The sequence below is a fragment of the Cebidichthys violaceus genome, unplaced genomic scaffold (assembly GCF_023349555.1).
Source record: "Cebidichthys violaceus isolate CVI_PGR_0920_01 unplaced genomic scaffold, fCebVio1.0.p SCAF_13, whole genome shotgun sequence".
In the NCBI taxonomy this organism is placed as follows: domain Eukaryota; kingdom Metazoa; phylum Chordata; class Actinopteri; order Perciformes; family Stichaeidae; genus Cebidichthys; species Cebidichthys violaceus.
In genome coordinates, this window is record NW_027176296.1 from 8,053,793 (window position 1) to 8,077,584 (window position 23,792).

Below are 23,792 nucleotides of genomic sequence, written 5' to 3' on the forward strand. Positions count from 1 at the left end.
ATCAAAGAAACCTGTCTAAGCTGTTTTAAAGTGTACTGCACTAAAGTGTGGCACATTATTGTACCTCTACCCATCTACCTTTCCTTTCCAAAGGCTTTTAGCCGGTTGCCACAGTAGCCTGCCTCCCACCGCCCTATTATCCAAACCACCCACTCACACATACATATACAGTCAACACACAAACACACACCACCACCACACACAGGGCCCTAATGAAATGAATCCTTCTGTATCAGCAGTGCACTGGCCATTTGGCACAATGAACTGCCATGAATAATTCAGACAAAAGAGAAGACGGCAAAGAGAGGAGAGGAGATAGAGGGAAGGTGGAGCTGTGATGAGGGGTGAGAGGCAGCCGAAAAAACACCGGGGGAACAACATGGACAGGAGAGTGGGAGTTTGCCAAGATGTGAGCAGCAGAGGAGCAACGATCAAACTTGCTGAGTCAATAGTGAGAGAGGAGCTGTGTGTGTTTCTGACTCTGTATTGTCAGAAACCACACACAGCTCCTTCTCCCTCACTCCTTGCACATCAGCACGTTTGATCGTCCTGCCTCCTCTGCTGCCTCCCTCTTTTCTCCCTCCATCCACAACACTCTGTTTCTCCTCTAAAGCTGTTGGACACTTACTTTGCATCGTAATCAGTCGCTGAAACAACATTCAATTGCTCTAACTAATAGCTATATTTGATATTTAGATGAACATGAGCAAAATCCAACTGTGTGACCAGGTCTGTGCAGTGTGGTTCATGTCGCCGTGAAACTGTTTTGCTTTACTTTATAAACTGCTCCAAATTCTATAATATCACTTGTCACACAAAGGTTCTTACAACAAACACAGATAGAGTGTGCAATACAGTCGTCATGTCAGACTACACAATATCAGTATTAAACATTTCAGAGGCAATGCATGCCTGTTATTCACCAATGTAATTATAAAAAAACAGATGACATGTCATCTACTTACGTCATCAATGTTTAGAAGAATGTAGCCATAGCTGGCCACAGCATTATCACAAAAAACCCAGAGACGAAGAGGAGAATGTGTGACTTTGGGTTAAATATGTTCTTTAGCATTATAGCTCACCAGTGTATTCTGCTCACATTTCATTTGGTTTCAGTTTGGTTTGTAGATTTGGGTTGTAGCAGCTGTCACATTATGGGATTGGGGTCACAGAAGCACCTTATTGGCATTTCTCTCAGAATTGTAAGTGGGTAAGCCCACAATTGCACAGTGTAAAGAGGCTTTAAAATTCTCAAGGAGTTTGCTCATGAATACATAACATCTTTGAACCAGGCCCAACCACTATCATCTACTTGCAAAGCTGTGGCATTGGCACTTTACGATCTGCACTTCTCTACCTATACATACTTTCTAACCCACATTGCAGGTAATAGCACTTGCACCAGCAGCAGGCAATGAGGCAATGTCAACCTGTGTTGTTTGTCCTCTAAGATTGTCCTGATTAATTTGAAAAGGTGAGGGTGAAAGGATGGAGATCGTGACCAGATTGTATTTATCTGAAGAAAGAAAGGGAATAGGGAGGCAGAGGCTGAAAGAGAAGAACACAATTGTACAGTCCATCATGTACATGAACGCAGCACTAACTTACGTGGCAACCTGATGCATGACCTTGGTGGAGGTGTCTTTCAGCGTGTCCTTCAAGTTGTCTTTGAAGTTGCTGAAGAACTTCCCAGCTCCTCCCTTCACCATATCCAACAGTCCTCCGCCATAGTTGGCATCCATATCTGGGGAAAAAGTATCATTAACCAATCAGAATCCGGAGGGAAACAAAATATACATGTACACAGATGCAGACACACTAAGGATGTAAATGTACAGATGTCTTTCAAGAATCTATACATTACTATATAAATAAACATGATCCTTCAATTACAAAGTGGAGTTTAGAGGTTTTCGTTTGACTCAAGTGATGAACATATGAGTCACTGCCCAACACACCAAGTAAATACATGTGTAGGTGTAAAGGAATGAGGGACAAGGACACAAGAGACAAGACACAATGCATACCATCTGGAGCTGTGCATGTGTTGGAACAGACCCAAGTGTTATATCTCAGTCAGCAACCCTTTGGTGATTGGAGATTGTCTCTCTCTGTCTCTTTCTCTCTCTCTCTCCCTGTCATATACGATACACATAGCAACCACAGTGGCATCAGTGAGGTGTAACTTGGCAGTGCTGAGAAATCTACAGACATTAAACATGAGTGTTTGGGTTGGATTTTGGAGCGAGTTTAGTTGTAAACAGCTGTTGGCTCAGATGGGTTTTCGGCTTGGTTATTTCCTAATATAATCAAAAAATAAGTCTTGATTGTCCGTTTGTGTAAAAGCTGGATATTTAGGACCAAACAGTAAAAAAAAAAGAGACACAGAGAGCGTAGTCTGCATGTTGCATTAGCTTGGAAAGCTAAAGCCTGCTTTATAATCAATGTATTCGTGATCCGGCTGTAGCGTGCTCTATTCCCCACAGTAACTGTGTTTACTTTCATTTACTTTGTGTTAATACTGACAGTGGGAAGGTCCACCGTGTGTCATGACTCAATATGAAATAATCCTGATGAAGGCCACAAGCCGGCTGATCTGGTTTTAGATCTATCCTGCATATGTTGTTTGCACTATCAACAATCTCTATTTGTATCAGAAAATGCATGCAATCCATGCTCACCATAGTGTCTCTTTAGCATACCTATTAGCTACATTGGCTATGTGCGTAGGCCTCACTGATCACCCTAAACCCTTAACACACAATATAAAGCTAAGTAGGAGCAAAATCTTGTTAAAAGGCAGCTTCTCAGAATCCATAATTATCCATAAGAAAGCTTCTTCATTGTGATAACATTATGACCTTGTATCTGTGACACCTGTTCTGGCTGTATTACTCTTTGAAATGTGAAAAGTACAGCTGGGAAAGAAGTTGTGAGTTGGAAATACCAGACATGTTCATCCAGCCATTACTGGGAAGAGGTAAAGTTGAGCATGCTATCATGGTGAGGCATATGGTTCATATTGATGAGACAGTATAGTGTCATCAGCTGGTAGTTGGCTGCAATTTGTGGGATGGTATTGCCACTAAAAAACATAACCTAAGAGGAATAACTAATTGGCTATTACAGGCCACCCTTGCTTTATGCTGCTGGGCCTTAGTGCGAACGTAGTAGTTATATTATGTGTCACTTCCAGATTAGCTGTTCTTCATAGTGAGAAAGTCATTCTGTGTATCCAAATCAAGCATATTTCTTTCTCTTTGGTGTCGAAATGACCAAATTATAACGTTGGGTCTATCTTGTGTTTTATGGATGTGGGTGAAGGCCAGGTACAGGTCATGCCATACAAAGTATCTCATCTCTGACTGAATAGGCCTGAAATATATAACACTGATCTATTTTTTCTGAAAAATAAAGTTCCTGCTTAACTCATAAGGCATATGATCCACAGAAAAATCCAGAACCCAATGTAACTTTGCCCGTGGCAATTCAAATTACCACTGTTAACTGAATGGGCACTCTGAAAGGGCATCTTTAATCTTGGGAAAAATGAATAGCACATAGAACAACTGGTCGGTAATGACTAGAGTTCTGGCGGTAGACGATCCTGCAAGTCCTGCAATAAAGCCAAATGTTGACACATAACACACCACACGCTTTTATCTGCTGACTGTTAGCACCTACTGACCAAGACTGGAACCATGTCCAAATCATTTTCATTATCTGCTCAACAGTGTGTCCTTGTCTTTAGCCCAAGGCAATAAAAATGTCTCTCTCAACCACTAAAACTGGAGATCTGGGGTTTTCACTTGACACAAGTATTGAAACACAACATATAAAGGAATAAAAAATAATTTAGGACTAGTACTGCACCACTGACATTATCACATCTGTGCCTGCATCATTTCATCTTTCATCTATCTGAGGAGCAGAGTGTGTTATAACTTGGTAAGGAAGAAAGAAAGAGAAGATAACAATAGCTCCCAAATAAAATCCATGTTCTTTGTTTTCTAATGCCGAACCGTGTTAAATCTACTGCTGACTGGATTTAAGTTCTTAATCATTTAATTTGTTGATTGCATCCAGAACTAATGCCATACAATCACAATTTAACCTTCATTTGCCATGGGTTAGATTAGTAGATCAATATCACTCTCATGTCTCTACACTAATATGAAGCTACAGCCAGCAGCTGTTTAATTAGCTACTTCACACGTTATCTCTTGTTTGTTTATTCTATACAAAAATGTAAGGAGAGTCTGAAGGCTTATTTTGTTGTCTTTGGACAGAGGCAGCCTAGGTGCTTCCCCTGGTTCCAGTCTTAATGCTAAGCTAAGCTAACCATTTGCTGATTATAGTTTCATGAGAGTGGTCTCCATCTTCTCTTGTAACTCTCTGAAGGAAGGGAATAAGCATATTTCTCAACATGTTGAACTATTCCTTTAATATGGCCGCCATATTGAGCATGTCTATGCTGAGGAATACAAACTGAAATGCTTCCCTTGCATTTAGGCTATATATATGTTTTGGTCTATATTTAACCTCCTTACTATGCACATTTTCCAGTGAGCATGACAGAATGTATTAGAAATGTATTAGGAAAACTCTGCCTTGAAATCAAGAGCTATGTGAGCTTGACCTGGATCTGCCAATCATGTTCAGATACCTGCAAAGGTAAAGAAGTATGTTATGATGAAGGAACAAATGTACTTTAAATAAATCTCACTACCGCGAGAGTAAAAAACAGGACCAGGCCAAAAGCTTACCCCTCCTCCCTACTCGACCGCCTCCTATCACTTTCACAGTGGACCAATAGAAACAGAGAGAGAGAGAGAGAGAGAGAGAGAGAGAGAGAGAGAGAGAGAGAGAGAGATGACTGAGGGAGAGGAAAAGAGAAAGACTGTTCTCGTTATGTCCAGAGGGATCAGTGGGCTGTCTGAATTTGTCTCCCTCCTCCTACAGCCCCGAACATTTCTCCCTCAATATCCAGCTTGGTGTGACTGACACAGATGGATACAAGCACACAACAATAAAGCTTGACAAGCAAACCCACTGCGCTGCACCCGAATCTCAAGACTACTACACTGTGCCGGGCCGTGTTGTGTCCTGGACCCAAATGACTGTGGCATCAACCCGGGACTCTAATCTGCTTAGTTATAGATGCTGCTGATGAGACAAGGAGTGTATGATTAACCATCTACTATACAGCTTAACCAGAGGAGAATCTGCAGGTGCGAGTTGACTGTTCAATAGTCAAACATAATTTTGCATAAAGGTCTGAAATTCTTAACTACCTTTTTACCTTCACATTGATTTTAAAAGGCTTGGCCTAATTTTAATCTATGGAGAGGAAAACGTGCCTGGATTGACCTTGGATCCTTAAGCAAGGCTACATTCCTTTCTATGAGCATTCCTCAAAATATTTGCAAAACATAATTAGCCTTAGGGTTGAGAAATGAACATTACTGGAGATCTTGTTGAAGATTGATGTTGCTCTCAGTACCCTAGTTAGAATATAAGCTTGGGCTAATAGACAACAATTGCTAATGCAATGAAGATCACAATGTTTGATATTGCCTAATACTATATCTAACTATTTTTGTCAGTTATATTCAGCCTCAGTCTTTAAAATAAAGTATTTTATAATACAGTAACAGGCTATGAATCCTGAGTTGTACTCCTCTTTGAAACAGCGGAATCTGTAGATGATAGCAGTGTTTACTAGTTAACACCAAATGACATTTAGAAAGTTGATATATATATATATATATATGTGGCTTGCTTTTTGGTGACCCCTTGCTTGTGATCCCTCAGATACACAAATAAATTTCTGCAGTCCTGTTGCCAAAGCAATGGATTTAAACCTTTTTTAATGAGTGGCCTATATTTGATCATCTCTAAACAATATCAAAGGCTATTTTAGCTCCTATTTAGATTTGTTTATTTCTTATTTATCGTCCTACTCGGTCTACAATGCCATGTCATCTGCTTGTGCCGTTTCCCATCATGAGTATGATACTGTATAAATCAATGACAGTGTGAATAATTACCTTTACTAGTTACATTTCTGCTTTCCAGTATAGTATGTGCTTTGCCTCTATTTTACTATGTTATATCTACTTCTCTGCATGTAGCTTAGCTGGTCTATGTGCCTCTCTGTTTGTGGCCAGATGGATGTGGGAGTGTGCAGACACGTGAGCCGGTTACAGTGACCAACCTTGCTAATACAGACACCAGGGGGAGGCTCTGATACAGGCTCCATCAGCTAACACAGCAGCAGCAGAGAGCCAAGCCACTCACAGTAAGAGAGAGCGGGACATCAACAGAATAAAGAGCTCTCAGCATTGCCAGAGAGATCAATGAACGTGTCTCCCTTCTTCTAGAGTGCCAACCTTTACCCCTCAGTATCAGGCTGTGTGTGAATGAGACAGATGGATACATAGACACACACACACAGACAGAGACAGGCACACACGTACATGAAAGAGAGCATCCGTGAGGCCTGGCAGACCAGACAGACATCTGACACTGGAGCCCCCACCTCCTCCTCCACCCTCCCTATCACCACCAATCCCAGTCCCCTTTCCTCATTGACCCTTCTCATCCAGCTTCTTTTGTTTCACACAAATGTCCATTCTTGTCGGCTGGTTGACTCCACAGAGCACTGCAGTGAGGCTCTACAGACTTTAACTTCCAACATCCAAAGTAACAGACTTTCCTATTAGCCTGCATTTATTGCAAATACTATAATTATTGCTATTATGATGTAATATTAGCAGTAACAATTGTAGTAGTGCTGATGTTACTGGACTATTGCCATTTTTACTGGAAACTGCACAGAGCTTTAAGAAACAAACAGAAAAAAATGTAAAAACACAGATGATGCACAAACACTGACTTGGCTGTTCACATGTGAAACACTTAAATAAGTTTTGGAGTTGAAGATGAGAGATTCCAAAAAAAGGCTTGTAGCATTTATTTTCTTCCTCCTACTATTCATTGTACACTTTAGTTCAAATAAATGTAAATAAAGATGTTATTTGAAACTATATAGATGCTCATATTGTGGTGATGATGATTTATTAAATTATTTATGTTTGATAAATAGTGGCATCTTGTAATCCCCTTATAGATGAGCCTCTAGTGTTTAGCATGACACATAAATACAAACTAACTAGCGAATAGTAGTTATAACAGTTGTAGTATCAATATAGCAATGGTCTAAATAGCAATAGTGACTTTATTCTTCTGAAGAGGTTTTTTTACAGATGAAATAATTGATCTCATTGTGGAATGATGTGTCAAAACAAATGAGCTATTATAACTGAATTCAATCAGCCGTGTAGGTGATTTACCATGAGATAAATGATAAATGATTTTAGTTTTAATTGGATACATTGGGTTTATAATCCATCATACGTGACCAGTTGACTAAACTTCTGAACTGAGAGTATTGTGTGCTTCCTCTGACTAAAACTGAAGCAGGATATATTCTCTTTTATTGTCTTATCTGCTGACATATGAGATTACTAGTACAGTTATTGATATACAATTTCAAATGTAAAGCCCATATGAAAAAGTAAATAGGCTATGAAATGTGGTTATCATGATATATAATACTGACCTTTGGCTGAAAAATTAGTTTGTATATGCTTTCATATTTTATCTATTTTGATACATTATGGACACTAGAATATAGTATTACGTATGTGCTAATAAACATGTGTAGATTAAAATATAGATATATATATATATATATATATATATATATATATATATAGATATAGATATAGATATAGATAGATATATATATGAGCATTCATTTAAAGACTTTTACATCTAAGACATACATCTAGATCTAGTCTGAACTGCATGTTAAATAAATTGGTACTGGTCACCTTATGAGATGTCCAGGACTGGTTTGCACTTCATGTAAGAACAACACATAAAATGCAGACGATTTTAGAAATGTTACACAAAACCAATGGCACAGGGGCATGTCTTAATCTGTTCAGCATACAATAGGCCATTCTAGCCATTGAGGTTGGGTCTGGGAGCCACTATGAGCCCTGGAGGGGGTTCCAGGAGGTGCATAGCATCTATATACTTTCACTGTTGTTAGCCTTTGTGTTGCCCACTGCTAAACCCTTACACCAGGACAGTTACAGGCCACGTTAATACTGCGTAAAAGTCATCACGTTACCCAAGCGCACTCCACGTCAGCGTACAATCCCCATCCACGTTCCCGGAGGCGGCGAGGACTCTTACCTGAGCTGTCCATGGTACTGCAGTCCTCCTCTCTCAGCGGGCCCGCCTTCGGTCCGAGGGTGGCCGCTATGGATCCTGTGAGTGTGGCGCTGCCGCTGCCGCTGCTGCTGCTGCTGCTGCTCCCTCTGCCGACACTGAAGCTATCTCCGCCGCTATCGACCAACTGCAAAGATTCATAGCCATCGTAACTAGTCTTTTTCTTGTAGGCCCCCAGCAAGCTCATTACCGAAGCACACAAGAAAAGGAAAAAAATTAAAGACAAAAGAAGCTCTAAAGACGTAGGCTACGCCGCGCCGTCACCGCCACCACCGCCACAGTCGCCGCCGCCGCCGCTGCTGCTGCTACAACTGGTGCTGCTGGGTGCACCACATGTCCGAGCAGGAGAGTACGACCCTCTTTTCTCCTGTTTTCTGGGGAGAGAAATATTTTGCCGGTCTCTCTCTCTCTCTCTCTCTCTCTCTCTCTCTCTCTCTCTCTCTCTCTCTTTTTCTCTCTCTCTCTCTCTCTCTCTCTCTCTCTCTCTCTCTCTCTCTCTCTCTCTCTCTCTCTCTCTCCCTTTCTCTCTCCCCCCCTCTTTCGCTCTCTCGCTCTCTTCGCTTCCTCTTTTCTCAGCAGCACCGCATTTTACTACACTTCTGTTGCTGCTGCTTGCTGTCGCTGTAGTCCACCCCAACTCACAATCCTCTCATGTTATTGCAGCATCTATTATTCACATACTGAAATCAGTAGCTGTGAGTATACGCCTATAGGCTTCTTTTTCCATACAGGACATTTTTAATGTCAAGAAAATACAAAAAGAAGGCCCTATAAAAATACATTGGGATATCATTAACAAATTGAGCTCCATAACACACTATAATTCCCCATCAGTATGTTTTGGGAATATCATAATGATAGCAATATAAACACACAATAAAATAGTTCACACATTAAATCCTTATAATAATAGTATTCACTTTGGTCGTGAAGCCAAGATTTCACGTGATGTCATAACATGTTGTGAACCATTCCTATTCTGGGTGGATTTTCCTTGAATAGCTTTAAAGGCCTCAAGATAATTATGAGTCCTATATCCCATATAGCAATATCGTGTGTAAACCCTAGGCGTTGACAATTATTTGCACTACCAATTGATCTTCCAATTAAGCTGTTTTCTTGATTAATTGAAATGTTATAAAATAATGGCCATCACAATGTCCCCAGAGTTCAGGTCTTTAAATTTCTCATTTTATCTATGCATCTCAAAAACGATATTCAATTTACACTGATATAATACAGAGACAAGCAGAAACGACTGACTGGTACCAGCAAATATTTGAAGTTTTAGCTTTAAAAGTGACTCAAATGATTTATCGGATATCAAAATAGCTGCCCAAGTAACTGCTCTACTTAAATACAAGACACATGAATTCTTAATGGTTTAAAGCATACTAAAAAGTAAAAATATCAGTGTCATCCAGAAAAACAGAAGTCCTCAGGGAGAAATTTAAAAGAAATAAAAGAAATCTTTAGTTTACCTGTTTTCTTTGGTATAAATAAGGAGCATTTGGTAAAAAGTGTGAGTCTGGGCCCATAAATGAGCTAATTTCTTATTTGGGTCCTTTGCTGAAGAGGAACAAGTACCCCTGGCCTTGTCATAATAAAAGATCAAATGAGAGGAGTTGAATACAGACAACAGCACCATGCTTTGTAAGAAAAATGAAATTCTCTCTACATCAAGGGGAATTTTTTCTCAGTACTCGACTAATAGCTGCTGAATATTAATAGGTTCTTTTAAATATAATTAAAAGCCAAAAGATTTGTAATTTTAGCTCTAAATTTGTCTTTCATGCCCCAATTTTTGGTGCAATGACCCTGGATCTATCAAGGACAGAACATTGACCACTGATGGCATGCTTCCTTCCTTGGCCTTGTCCCCTGGCAACGGAAACCCTGTATGTTTCTGAAAAGAGGACATAAGCCTGGGAAACTCTTTTAGGAGAGCAGACGGGAGCTCAAAGCACAGCAGGAACGGAATGTCCAAAAGGGAGGAAAGATACCCCCACCATCACCGGACACGAAGTGCTGCTGCTCGCATTGTTGCCATGGAGCTTCCTGTCCTTAACTGTGCCAACCAATGTTTACCCCTTGATGTCCTTATATGTGTGTGACTTTTTAGAATACAGCAAGTGTAGTAAGGATGTCACAATTTCTGCCGCAAGCAAAGGTTTACACACAAAGGCAAGTCCAAACCCAATCAAAAACCTAAATAGAGCTGAAACAATTCATTGTTTGGTCCATAGACAGAAAATTTAATAAATAAATAATTTCAGTCATTTTTCAAGCAAAATAGCCAAATAATCCCTATTACAGCTTTTGAAATGTGAAGATGTGTTGCTTATCTTTGTCATATATCATAGTAAACTAAATATCTTTGGGTTTTAGACTGTTGGTCAGAAAAACTGAAAATATGAATTAATTGAAAAAATAATCAGCAGAAATCATGAATAAGAATAATACAGCCCCGACAGAAAATATTTAAAAACATGTATCTTCCAACTTGTGCAGCATTACAGACTTTGCATATAAAAACTAATAGAGTTATATTTTGGCATTTATCAAACGACTCATGTCTCTTTTTCCAAATGTACTAACAACATTTAGAGGCATTGTATTCCAGTTCAACCCATATGTGTGTGGGGCAACCATTGCAAATGGGCAACGAGCTCACAACAATAAGTGTCACAAATTCCCCTTCATATTAGTTTGTTTTCATCTTGTCTGCTTGTTTACTGTCCTGTCATTTCAGATCCTACCATTCACACCCAATCACCTCTCATTCCCCTCACCTGGTCCTCCACACCCCATCTCACCTGCAGCCCATTCCCTCATTAGCCCTCACTATTTAGGTCCCCTCACTTGCACTTGCTCCCTGCCAGATTGTCTTGTGTGCTATTGCCAAGCTCTCCAGCGTACCTTAGATATTGTTCCTGATCAGTCTGTTCCGACCCTGTCTGCCTGTTATTCGACCTTGGATTTTGCCTGCCCCTTATTGGATTCGTTTGCCTGTTTGACGGACCTCCCGGTTTTGACCCTGCCTGAACTAAGTAAAAGAACTTTACTTGTATTTTGTCTCTGAGTTGTGCTTTTGGTTCTAGTACCTGTAATCCTTACAATAAGTAAATACCACCAATAAAGCTGGTACAGCGCCTGCATAAGTGACCTGTAGTGTAGACAGGTTTTCAATGACCTGTCACAAATCTGCTTCTCATGCTCTTTGGATTTTGAGTAATGATTCCAGTTGAGGCATTCATTTACATACCTCTTATAAGAATTCTTAAAAAGCCTTCAGATGCAATGCTCAGTGACATTTCAGCTGTTTTACGACATTGCTGTGATACTGACTGTGGCCTCGTATCTCCTCATTGGCTTTTACCATCACTCTCAAGGATACATTGAGGATTAATGATTATCCCCTTCACAGTTAAAGTAGAATCCAGGAATCTGCTGGATCAGCTGTAGGACTCAATTGACAAGACAGACGATGGACTTGAATCTGTGAGACTTTGAATCTTGTAATCCAAGGATTCTTGTTCTGTGTGGTTAAAAACTGAAACATAAAAGAGGCACTGGCTGCTACTTGTCTTCATAGAGGAACAATGACATCCATGCTGCCCTGCTTTGCCTTGCAATTGTCCAAGTTCTAATCCTGTGTTGATCAGTACATTTGCTCAAGTGTACTTACAGTTTTGAGGTAATTGTACATTAAGGGAGTATTTAAATGTTCCGCTACTTTGTACTACTCCATTACAAATCATATTGTAGCCTACTTTTTATTCCACTAGATTTATTTGATAGTTATTGTTAATTGATTAGATTAAGATTACTAATACCTCAGGGGGAAATTCACAATCTTCCCAGCAGTATGAAAAGTAATTAAAATGATCTCCACCTTACCAGCTGCAACAATAAAGTGATGCTCATATGAGTGCATCAATAATTATAATCCAGTTCTACCATATTCGTTCCATATAGATTCTGAAAATGGCCATACTGGATAATGAGTATAGGCTACTTTATGTCTATTTGAATGCTAATAATTCTGTACTTGTAGTAAAAAAATAAAGTAGTGTGGTCTGATACTTTTAGTAGTGATGTATTTTTGTAGGCCAACCCCGGAAGTTAGCATTGCACTGGTTCCCTCCACAGAAAGCCCATGGGATTATTGCAGAAAATAAGCTCTCTGGCAAACACAAGTTTATGATTTTACATTTACATTATACATACATAGAAACATATGCTAACTCGTTTACATGATATTATGAATCCCACATGCTCTTCACAATTACACTTTATTTCCAAGCTCATTCCTGAAGCTCTTTAATGTTCTACTTTTTTAAATAAAACAAATTTAAATACAAAAATTATGAGTTTTTAGTAGGTGAATAGGGGGACTAAATGACCGATGATCAGAGCATGAAACCACACTAAGCTGCGTTAAGCTGCTCACATGACGTGCTCGCGGTGATGTGACGTGATGAGAGTGGAGCTGTCCTGGCAATATAGAGCCACCCCTAAATTATGAAGATGGTGATTCTGATACAGATAATCAAGATACAAGAGATATCGATGACGTCCAAATACCCATAATACCGAGGAGACTTTGTTAAAAAAAAAAAAGTATGCTCTTTAAATCGATTTGCGGACAGGGTGCCGGTCCCTGAAATGTCGTTAGCCATACCGTCATCACCGACAGAAAAATCCTACTGATATCAAAGCGGCAAACCCGTCACCGTTAACTCAATCTAGTCTGTTATTAAAAGGATAACGCGACAGTAAGCACAGCCGTGACTCTCATACAGGAAAAAAAATTTAAAAAAATGAGTCATTACACATAGCCTATGAAAAAAATCGACACCTGCTGAACCAAAAATAACCAAACTGATGTCATTAATGATGCTCGTGTGCGCCACAAAGAGGCCGTGAGTTTGTGATTTTAAATAATGATGTCCCCTTAAAGTGAGAACAAACGGAATAACCTAATAACGGAACAAGTGCATGTTGGTGCAAAAACCTCTGTCCACCGAGCGGAGAACGGGGGGGGGGGGGGGGGGTAGTGGTGTGGATTTCCAGAGGTAGCCTGATATTATGTAACATCCACACACGGAGCATGATGCTCTCTCCTCTTTTTTTTGCCTGGTTAGAGATGTAGGCCACGAGACACGTCTTTTCAATCACATCAAATGAACAGAAACAGATGACATTACCTTTCAGAGAGCTTTCTTTCATTTCAATCTTTCCCGGGATCACCGTCTTGTGCCGTGGTGGAGATGCGCTTTGAAACTGGGCTCCGCTCACAGGCACCGACCTTTGATTTGTCATTCGCTGCCAGTCAAAGGTCAACGCGTAAAACGTCCTGTGAGACCCACTATCCTGCAAGGATTACCCGGTATCTCCCAGTTACCCAGTTATTGACAGAGTCAGCACCAGCTAGGTTATGGCACCATCATCAAATTTTGGCACAAGAGCATCAAACAGAGTACGGCGATGGCGATTGGTAGATCTTTAAATAATGTGGATGAGCGTAAGACGAGGAAGTGCATGTCTGATCATGAATCTATCCGGTGGAAACTGCGCCGCTCAGCGAGCTTTGCTTGAGCTGCCAGTGTGGCGATACAGCCTGGTAAAACCTGGGATGGATCTCAGAAAACTGGCTGACTGCTTAGTACGAGTTCTGCTTGGTGAATGTGCTGCAGACCGGAGATATTTTGAGGCTAATGAACTGCAGTAATCTAAAAACTAATACCGGTGATGAGCACCAATAATGAAATGATTGTTGTAGAGATTATAGAATTTAAATATATTTTATCAGGTCACAAAACGACTGAGCACCACTGTCAAACAGCAGAGGTCCCCATAACAACAGCGATCATAAGGCGATAAAAAAAACTGAAATGCAACACCAACTGTGCTGCATTTCAGGGTTTGGACACACGACGTGATTATCTAAATCTGCATCATGGTCAATGCATGCACAGACTAAAGCGCTGCATCCTCTGTCTAAAGTAAAATGAGGCTGTAATCCGTGACAGTAGAGCACAAATTGCGCCCAAGATCTAATGCACATGGGGTTTATTTACAGGTCTGAGAGGATTAGGCACCACAGTAGGAGATATAGACAGTATTCCTATGTACTCGCATGCATGTGTGTCTGTGTTTCAGTAGCCTATACGTGTTATAAATATTCACCATAGGTTTTGTGTTAAGTGCAAGTTAGCACACCCTCCTCCTGCTGCTTCCTGTTTTTCTCACATGATATAAAAGATCAAGGAGCAAAGAAGGGAGGAGCAAAGCCTGTATTTATGTGTTGTGGAAAGAAAGAAAAAAAAGAAAGAAGTCTCTCATAACCATTGATTTTAATGACTACCCAGATATTAAAGCTATAAAAGTACCCTTAGTTTAAACTTGACATCTGAAATACAAAGAGCTTTATAATGCCTAACATTCATATCATACACTGCCTTCTTGCTTGCAGTATGTTCAGACTGAGAAATAGACCGTAAACGCATCTATGAAGAAAACTGTCTGCACCCAACCAAAGAATGAATTAGCTGGTATTCTCCAGTAAGATAATGACATACAAGTACAAGTTAAGTACATACAAAGACATAAAAGGCAGCCTTGAGAAAATATTTTTATTATTCTGAGAATGTTTGGACAGCGTGGATTCCACAATACTGGTGTTACACAACAGCAGTGGGGTGTGGTCCCATACAACATAACACTTTCACTCCACACCCTTTCATTCAACAACACAGACTGGCATATTGCGCTCCCCAACATGAAACCAAAGTGTAAATCAGATGCTGTGAGAGAGACTCCTCCATCTACAGACTTGTCCCATCCACACTAATCAACAGACATCTAATCCTCTTGTTATTTAGGCAAACATATTGCATTTTTATTTGCATCTTTTGTCTGCCATCTAACAGGTCTTCAATCTGTACAACATACAACACCCATTATTTTTAGACCATAAGGAAAACAAAAACACTGACACAAAGCGGGTTTGACCTCATAAGACAAATGATTAAAAATATATTTTTGCATGTGATGGATTATGTGTATGTTGCTTATTTGCATTTGTTTACTATTACAAACCTTTAACAGAATACCTCTTACAAATGCATTTATACATACATTCAATCAGAAAAATAAGACCTTTACATACTGCATATGATTCATGCTTCTGAATCATAAAATTGACCTATTATTACAACTTTACTCAGCATTATCTTGAAGTTGAACAAACACTGCAAAACACTTGTGAACAATAATCAGTGACATTTTGATGATTAAAATCTCTAGGCAACCATATATGTATATATATAAAAGATATGTAACTGCATTGAAGGCACTCTATATTCTGTGCATTGGTCTTCATCCCCACCAGAGTGTGTTTTAGATTTACTGTGAAGGCTTTTAAAATCTTGTGCAAGTCCAGTGCCTGCCTCGTAGATTGTCCTGCATGTTATTAGTTGAAGATTGCATAATATTCTTCAGCATTTCATTACAAAAGTAAAGAATAGCTGTTTATACAGTGCACAATGTTTTTGTTTTGGATATGTTATAGAAACACTGAGCCAAACAATTAAAAACTGGTCTGCAGGATTGTTGCATTTGGAAAAGCAGACTTGTAGGCATTATATGCACAATATTACACAATACTCAAGCCTGCACAACTTTTTAGCAAAAATTTGACCCAAATAATGTCTGTCCGAGATCCATTTAGAGTTACAAAGGTCGGTGGTGAATCTGTAAGTAAAGGCTGTGATGATGAACAACTCCTCAGTTAATTGCATATTGGGTAATTTCACTCCAAAACTATATAGAATATAACCATAGAGGCAACAACGTGATAATTTACTTGATTATGAAAGTGTAATTTAAAGTCTAATTAATCATATTTGACAGAGAGAATGTTGCATGTGTTTATAATAATATACATGAGTTTGGTATCACACATTGAATGTGGGAGTGAGACACTAAATATTTTAGTTTTTGGTTTAATATTCTACCCTGTGTCGTAGTGATGAATTATTCGTACTGGAGAGCTACAATGAAGGGCATCCTTCCTTCTCTAAATACTTTTTCTTTTAGACTGTAGTTTTACCACAGCTTCCCTGAATGAGCTATTATTTAAATTGTATGTGTTGGAATTGGAACAATTGCAGATAAAAAGACAAAAGTGTTGCCTGATGCAGAGTGCTTGTGTAAAATCAGGATTTACAAAAATTATTCATTTTGCGATCTGAACGTTTCACTATAATAGTGCAGAAATCATCACAATCAATAAAGCTCTAGAAATATTTGCATATAACCGTTAATTTGAAAAACCACTTGGCGATTGAACCACAAACATGTTTGATGACTACAGTTTTGATCAGTGCCCTTAAACCTCACTAAGAAAGAAACTAAAAACTCAGGCACGCATGTGGAAAGATCACCCTATCTACTACAAATACAATTTTCAATCAGAGACGCGTCAGGGTGTCTGGGTTTGGAAAGAATTTGACGGCTGTGTGTGCATCTTGGTACTGAGGAGGGAGTTGATATAAGGCCAAATCCGGTCCGTATCTGTACCGGAAAATGAGTGCAGGATTCCCTGTGACCTGAGCAAAGAAATAAGAAACAAATGAATAATTAAACATCTTGAAGGAAATCTAGATCAAATTTAAATATTGATTGATTGAATGGCAGAATGTGGCATTGCCAGGCAGTTACACATATTCTTCTTCCATGTCAAAAACTGGGACCTGTAGTACATTACCCACAATGCAACTCATCTGCCATTGTGTGCTATTAGCAGCTAAAGTGGCCTCAAGCAGATGAGGAGCGGCCTACAGAGGTCTGGTAAGATCACTTTTTTCTAACTCAACATCCCCAAACTCTTTTAAATTTCAAACTTGAAATCGTCAACTCCAACTGACACTGACTTTAGTGGCATCACTTGAGGCAATTAATCAGACTTTGTGCAGGACCTTCTGAAGCCACAAGAAGCTATATGCAATTTGTTTTCACATACGCAGCAGTACTCCCCAAGACCTGTAAACACACTACGATGTCTAAAATTGGTGGAGTTCCACTTTTAGTAAGGCTATTGAATTTAGAGTTAAATCATTATAAACAGATTTAACTCAGACAACCATCTAACACATCCATGAAAAGGCAGTGTTCTACAATACATTGTTTCGGTTTTATTAAATAAAAAACAAAAAACTATTTATCACCAAAAAAACAGCAGAGGCTTGAGAGTTGACTGCTCAATGAAAGCACTGAATGAAACTAAGAAATACATGATCCCTTTCATGAATTCCATGTTTTGTTATTGTTTGACATCTGGGTTTGATGCATGGTTTTGAAGTGCAACATTGCTCGTGACTGCACAACTTTTCAGCTGAAAAATGTTAGAAAATGTTAGAAAAATGAAAGACCATTTATCTGTTGGATTATGTATCTAAATAAAGTTTCACTCTGATTTTCATATGTTTATAGCAAAAGGTAACGCTACTGGCTGCCGGTAGAAAAAATATTAAGTGAAGAATGTCCCAAGAAAGGAAAGTATTTACTGACTTGTACAGGTCTATGACGGGCTTGGCCACATCTTTGTAGTGTCTCAGTCTGGCCATCAGGGCTTCTGGTTTGTCATCATCATGCTGAATCAGTGGCTCCCCAGTGATGTCATCCTTACCCTGACAAGTTAAAACATGTAACAATGTAAAAAAGGGAAACTCAAGAAATCCAGTGAAATCTCATGACAATATAACTCAGTTAAATAAAGATCACACTGCATGTAGACATACTGTATATGTAGAGCCATTACTCTATCCGTATCTTTTAGAGCTCATAGATTGTAAAGATATCAATAACACAACATCAACATTGGCCATGAAATTCGGTCACTGACTTGATCTTTCCAGCCATTGTTAAAGATACTAAATTCGTATTCCGAGCATATCTGTGATTGAGGGATTGCCTCAACACTGTGGTTCAGGACAGCGTTATCAGCTGTAACCGCCGTATGAGAGCATTGCAAAGCGGCGGCAAATAGCAAGCCAGTGGTGCACGCACACATGGGCTCACATGCATTAAAATGCAAGCGCAGCCGAACCGGAAGAAGTTCAGATGACAACACAGAGAGAGAAACTCTACTATATCTGTGTGTGATTTTAGTTTCAAATGTCTCTTGTGTTGGATAAAATGTCCTCCATTTCTAATTTTTTTATTTTCTGTTTTCTGTTTCATAAAGAAAATAGTGACTAATTTCCTGTAGTGACGCCAAACAAACGGAGGGCATCGAAAGCTTTTGAATAGCCTTTCAGTGAATGAGAGGCGAGCAATATCAGCGTGCTCTTTTAAAACTCTACTTAAGACTGAATTCCATTTTTACTGTAATTAATTTATGTTTACTATTTATTTTAATTTATTTAAAGATCCCCTTGGACAAGATTTATTACAAAACTGAGTAATACAAATTCTTAAAATTACAATCACGTCTTCATCTTAATTGAAAATTCCAGAATCCATGAAGATTACGTTTTTCATTTTTAAAGCTAAACTACTGGACACAAGACATATTGGACATGTAAATGTACATATTTATGGTATATGTTTCACATGCTCTTGTAAGTATGTCCATTGAGAGGCGGAAACTGACCACCAGAAAATCAATAAAGTGCCACAAAAAAATTGTGCTAAATATTATAAGCACTGTAACTCTACTGTCATTTTAAGACTTTTCAGACCTGCACTCGTGGTGGGTTGAAGCCCATGTTGTAGACTCGGCCACTGGCTGGATGGATCAAGCGTTCACTCAGTCTCTCCCTCAGAGTCTCAAAGGGGATGTTGAGGCTGATGACCAGGTCCAGCTGGCACAGACTGTTCATGGCTCGGGCCTGCGACAAAGTGCGGGGAAAACCTACACAGAGAGCAGAGGGAGAAGGAGGAATGTGAGAGGCATCGTCCACCAGGAATAGTTCAGTATGACATTCATTTTTCAATTAACTACATTTAACACTATGGTTCAAATGTATTTTCTAAGTTATAATTAACATTGTGACTCAATAACATAAAGAAGACATACTCTACATGACATACTAAACCGTTTCACAGTTTCATACAGATATCATTAGCTGATAGCAAGTAAACATGGACTCAAGCTGTTTCCAGTCTTTCCTTTGAGATAATCTGTAGAAGTGACAGAATAAAAATATCATGTACACGTGAATGAACTAGAAATAACAAACAATGCTTTCAGTTACATGACCCGGATTAACCAACAGCAGTAATAACAAGACATAATATAATGTCTTATTACTGCTGTTGGTTGCCATGTCAACGCCCACCATGCTATAATATCTTGTATAGCTTACTGGAATAAAGGTCCATTAGTTTTAAGGCCATTTTCTCTCTCTCTTGTTTTTGTTTTGGTATTAATGCATTTAGGCTCGTCTTCAGTTTATTGCTTCCGTATGTCAGATCAGAAACTGGCAATCACTCTGTATGTTCCATTGTTTGGTCCCTTAAGAGCTGCTAAATCTCTCAAACCACCAGGGCATAATGCTGCCCAGAAATGAGTGACAGGAAACACCAATCAGAGGTTACAAGGGAGAAAGAGACAGTATATTTTAAGAAGGGGTTGTCATCTCAACTCTGTGATCTGAGATAAATGAAGGCATGTGTGCGAGAGTGTGTGTGTGTGTGTGTGTGTGTGTGTGTGTGTGTGTGTGTGTGTGTGTGTGTGTGTGTGTCTGTGTGTGTGTGTGTGTGTGTCTGTGTGTGTGTCTGTGTGAGACCTTGATTTGTTTGCCCTTTTCACATGCCAAAAAAAGTATATGTTTACTGATCATGTTTCAAGGTTTAAACGTGTGTAACACCAACTAGTCTGTTTCATCAATGTTTGGCATCTCGCTTAGCGATGTGGATAATATTTAACTTGAAAAAAGCATAGTGATGTGCTGAGTTTGTCGTCTCAGGATATCTCATTTGCTACTCTATACTAATGAAAGAAAGTTTTCTTCTTACCGTAACCCACTTCTGAGGCCATTTACAATCAGCACTGTTAGTTTTGTATATGCACGGTAAAAATGTAGATTATCATGTATCACATACACAGAAATGAACATGTCGATTGCAATAATATCACTACATGTATTATCACTTCATAGTGACTTGATCTCCAAATAAAGAAAGCAGGTTTTTTCATCTCATCTCATCTCTCATCTCATCTTCAACCGCTTATCCGGGATCGGGTCGCGGGGGCAACAGCTCCAGCAGGGGACCCCAAACTTCCCTTTCCCGGGCCACATCAGCCAGCTCTGACTGGGGAATCCCGAGGCGCTCCCAGGCCAGTTTGGAGATATAGTCCCTCCACCTGGTCCTGGGCCTCCCTCGGGGTCTCCTCCCAGCTGGTCGTGCCTGGAACACCTCCCTAGGGAGGCGCCCAGGTGGCATCCTTACCAGATGCCCGAACCACCTCAACTGGCTCCTTTCCACGCAAAGAAGCAGCGGCTCTACTCCGAGTCCCTCACGGATGACCGAACTTTTCACCCTATCTCTAAGGGAGATGCCAACCACCCTCCTGAGGAAACCCATTTCGGCCGCTTGTACCCGCGATCTAATTCTTTCGGTCATGACCAAATAGAGCAGGTTTTTTTTTTTACTTACTAATGTTGTAACAAAGGTCACTTGGCACTGAAAATTATAAATTGAGACTTGCAATAGAGACCAGGACGGCACAGGGAACTTGACCCTCCTGATATTAATGGAAAAAATCATATATCTTTGATCTTTGATTTAAATCTGGTGCTAATCCTTAATCAATCAATCAATCTTAATGTTCATTCAATCACAATTCTCTTCCTTTCTCTCCTACTCCTCCCGCTTCTGCTTAATCGGCTGTTTACCACAATCTCCATCAGTCAATCGTGTCGCCGCTGTCAAACTTTAAATCTGTTCTCCTCTCTGCTGCTGTGAGTGGTCATTTTAGGCAACATCATTGTGGCCCCATTATCCTCCATTCATGCATATTCCAGGTTGAGCTCCTCAGAAGTTCACTCTTCATCACATACAGATCTTCAGCATTCTCTTCATCTCATCACCAACACCACCAGTGTCGAGACGCCATAAGGGGGTTTCCTATTCTTCTTACAGCTTCACCACCCACAAAAATGATATGTCGTCACGATGGTCTAATCGCTAAAGACTATTCACATTTCTCATCTTTTAGTGCACATGTCCATTAACATGTTTGCTCACTCAGAATGAAGTTCCTCGTGATTTAACTGTCAGTTGAATAACAGTAGAGAGCCTGTAGACCTGCTGGTACTGTATTCAGTACCTCCCAGCACTAATTACCTACAGATGTAGGATAATATAGAGTGTATTTTTCCACTTACTTACTCAAAGACACACTGGATATGGCACTTTGGGAGCCATGTTTCTGAGCATGCAGAGGTGTAGAAAATGCTTGCCTGGTGACCTCAAACATGGCTATCAGTCTGGAGATTTTGGGGTGGCACCTGGAGTGGCCAATCAGATTCAAGTGGTGGCTGGCAGTTTCCACTACTGGCCATGATGCTGCACTATGAATAACATATTCCTTCATATCACTACAAATGACTAAGACAATGGATGGGGGCTGCTGTAAGATACCGTTTGTGTACCATATCAGTAGAATATAGTACAGACCATGCACTCAGATTGTATAAAAACAAAAACACCATTTTCATACCATCCAACAGCCAGCTGTGGTCAATCAGCTGTTCCAGTCTGGGCAGCATCAGTTTGGTCATCACATGGTCAGGCACCAGCATGCTTCTTTCTACATAGCTCCTCACCAGCAGACCTGCCTCTGATATACATCAGACAGGTACAGATACAGTAGTCAATGCAAGTCTGCTTCCATGCTTCCAAATGTAAAAAGACAGGACAGGGCATGTTGAATTTCACACACACCCACACACACACACAAACACACACACACGCTAGGCAAGCCTTTTTAATGTAACTATCCCTCTAGATACTAAATGGTTAAAACTCTCACTGACAATTCCTGCATGTAACCTAGCAGAGCTTATGACTCGTTTAAAATTACACTGAAAATATGGGGTCTGCTGTGGATTCATTAAGCAAATACACATATTGAACTCACTGGTTTATAAATTCTGTAACTTGTTTCAAAAGCAAAAAGACTTAGTTACCAGATCCAGCAAGTCACAACTTTCAGTAATGGTAACCAAGAACACATGTTTTTACTTCAGCCCCTGCACTACACTGCACTCCAATTTGATTATCTGGAGGCTTATACATGGGCTTGGCACATGCTTAAATTAACTCCAGTTGGGTCGCTATAATGAGGAAGTTTAAAGATATGTTTGGGGAAACATGTAATAAAACCCTTGGTAGGGACACTTTTGCACTAGATTGAAATCAGATAAAGAAAAATTACATTTGCAATCAAATGTCTCGTGTTTTATGGCTTAGTTTAAAATGGGAAAGTTTAATGTCAAATTAACTTCTGGAAAACAACTGAAGATCAGAACATGCGCATATCACACTTTCTTTTTTTTTTTTTATAACTACAATATTAAGAGATGGATGTTCATATGCAGCATAGAAACCGTTGACTTTCCTGCAGACTGGTTCTTCCTGTTCACGGGCGGATGTATCCTACCTGTATTTGCCGCTATGCTCTCTCGTAGGTAGTGGCCGCTGGACAGATATTGCAGGCCAAAGCTTTGCGCAATCCTCTTGGATATTGTTCCTTTCCCTGATCCTGGTGGACCCATGATAGCAGCTCGGAATAACTTGGCCATTGCTTCCTCGAACACAGGCGGCAAATGTAAAACCTCTTGGATGGACTGACGTTAATGTTTGTTAATGTTTTCTTCTTTGTGCGCGAGAGAAGGAAGTATATTACCTCTGAATTAAACCCCAGATCAAATGCGTGCATGGGCGACCAAACCGCTCCAAAGCTCCAGGCTTCTAAATGTGTCTTGCCAATGTAAATGTCAGTTTATCTCTGGGTCTGCAGTTCTTACGGCAGAGCCCACACTCCGAGCATATTAGGGCTATCCTCCTATGACTCGGATCAAGTCAAAGCGACCTTTTCCTTTTTTTCTTTCAGTTCTCTTAAGGACACACTACACCCGTCTACGCCTTTACTGACAGAGACTTTTCTCTGCGAATGAATGAGAGAGTCTCCACAACGCCCTATTTTTTTCTGCACACATCATCCAGAAAAAATGCGGATAACTGAGTCGCACGAACTTCGCGGGGTAAACTGGTTACTGTAGTTTTTATATGCAAGCTACGTACAATAACAACAACTGTAGTCAGTTAGTTCATAGTTTCCACAAAGAGAGGGAAATTGTGACTCATTGCATTTTACAAGCAAATGAATGTCACACGAAAAATGTAATTATATATATTTATCTAACAAAAATGAAGAGGAGGAGGAATTAGGAGAAGGCGTGTTTCTA

The 23,792-nt window shown here is 39.8% G+C and overlaps 2 protein-coding genes across 5 annotated transcripts in view; both read right to left on the bottom strand.

Moving 5' to 3' along the window:
* dnajc6 (DnaJ (Hsp40) homolog, subfamily C, member 6) overlaps positions 1 to 13,868 on the bottom strand; it is a 38,061-nt gene extending 24,193 nt beyond the window's left edge. For 3 of the 4 annotated variants that reach the window (XM_068707621.1, XM_068707620.1, XM_068707619.1), the window contains exons 1-2: positions 8,272 to 8,970; positions 1,612 to 1,747 (exon numbers count right to left, since the gene is read on the bottom strand). In XM_068707621.1, coding sequence (XP_068563722.1) covers positions 1,612 to 1,747; positions 8,272 to 8,494 — 359 coding nt within the window. In that variant the 5' untranslated portion in view covers positions 8,495 to 8,970. Of the gene's footprint in view, positions 1 to 1,611; positions 1,748 to 8,271; positions 8,971 to 13,517 lie in introns of those variants that run through there. The other variant, XM_068707623.1, reaches the window with a different exon arrangement.
* Positions 13,869 to 14,931: 1,063 nt separating this feature from the next.
* ak4 (adenylate kinase 4) lies at positions 14,932 to 23,515 on the bottom strand. The gene is made up of 5 exons (XM_068707624.1): positions 22,985 to 23,515; positions 22,043 to 22,162; positions 19,056 to 19,228; positions 17,884 to 18,002; positions 14,932 to 16,922 (listed from the first exon to the last, which is right to left on the bottom strand). The coding sequence occupies exons 1-5, from the start codon at positions 23,124 to 23,126 to the stop codon at positions 16,796 to 16,798; spliced, it is 681 nt and encodes a 226-aa protein (XP_068563725.1). The 5' UTR covers positions 23,127 to 23,515; the 3' UTR covers positions 14,932 to 16,795.
* Between the last annotated feature and the right edge of the window lie 277 nt (positions 23,516 to 23,792).

Excerpts from the sequence above, each read along its gene's own strand:
- ak4 (XM_068707624.1), bottom strand. The coding sequence starts at position 23,126 with ATGGCCAAGTTATTCCGAGCTGCTATCATGGGTCCACCAGGATCAGGG. Across the intron at positions 22,163-22,984 it reads GAGCATAGCGGCAAATACAG|AGGCAGGTCTGCTGGTGAGG; the intron begins GTAGGATACATC and ends GATGTATATCAG. Across the intron at positions 19,229-22,042 it reads CCACAGCTGGCTGTTGGATG|GTTTTCCCCGCACTTTGTCG; the intron begins GTATGAAAATGG and ends CTCTCTGTGTAG.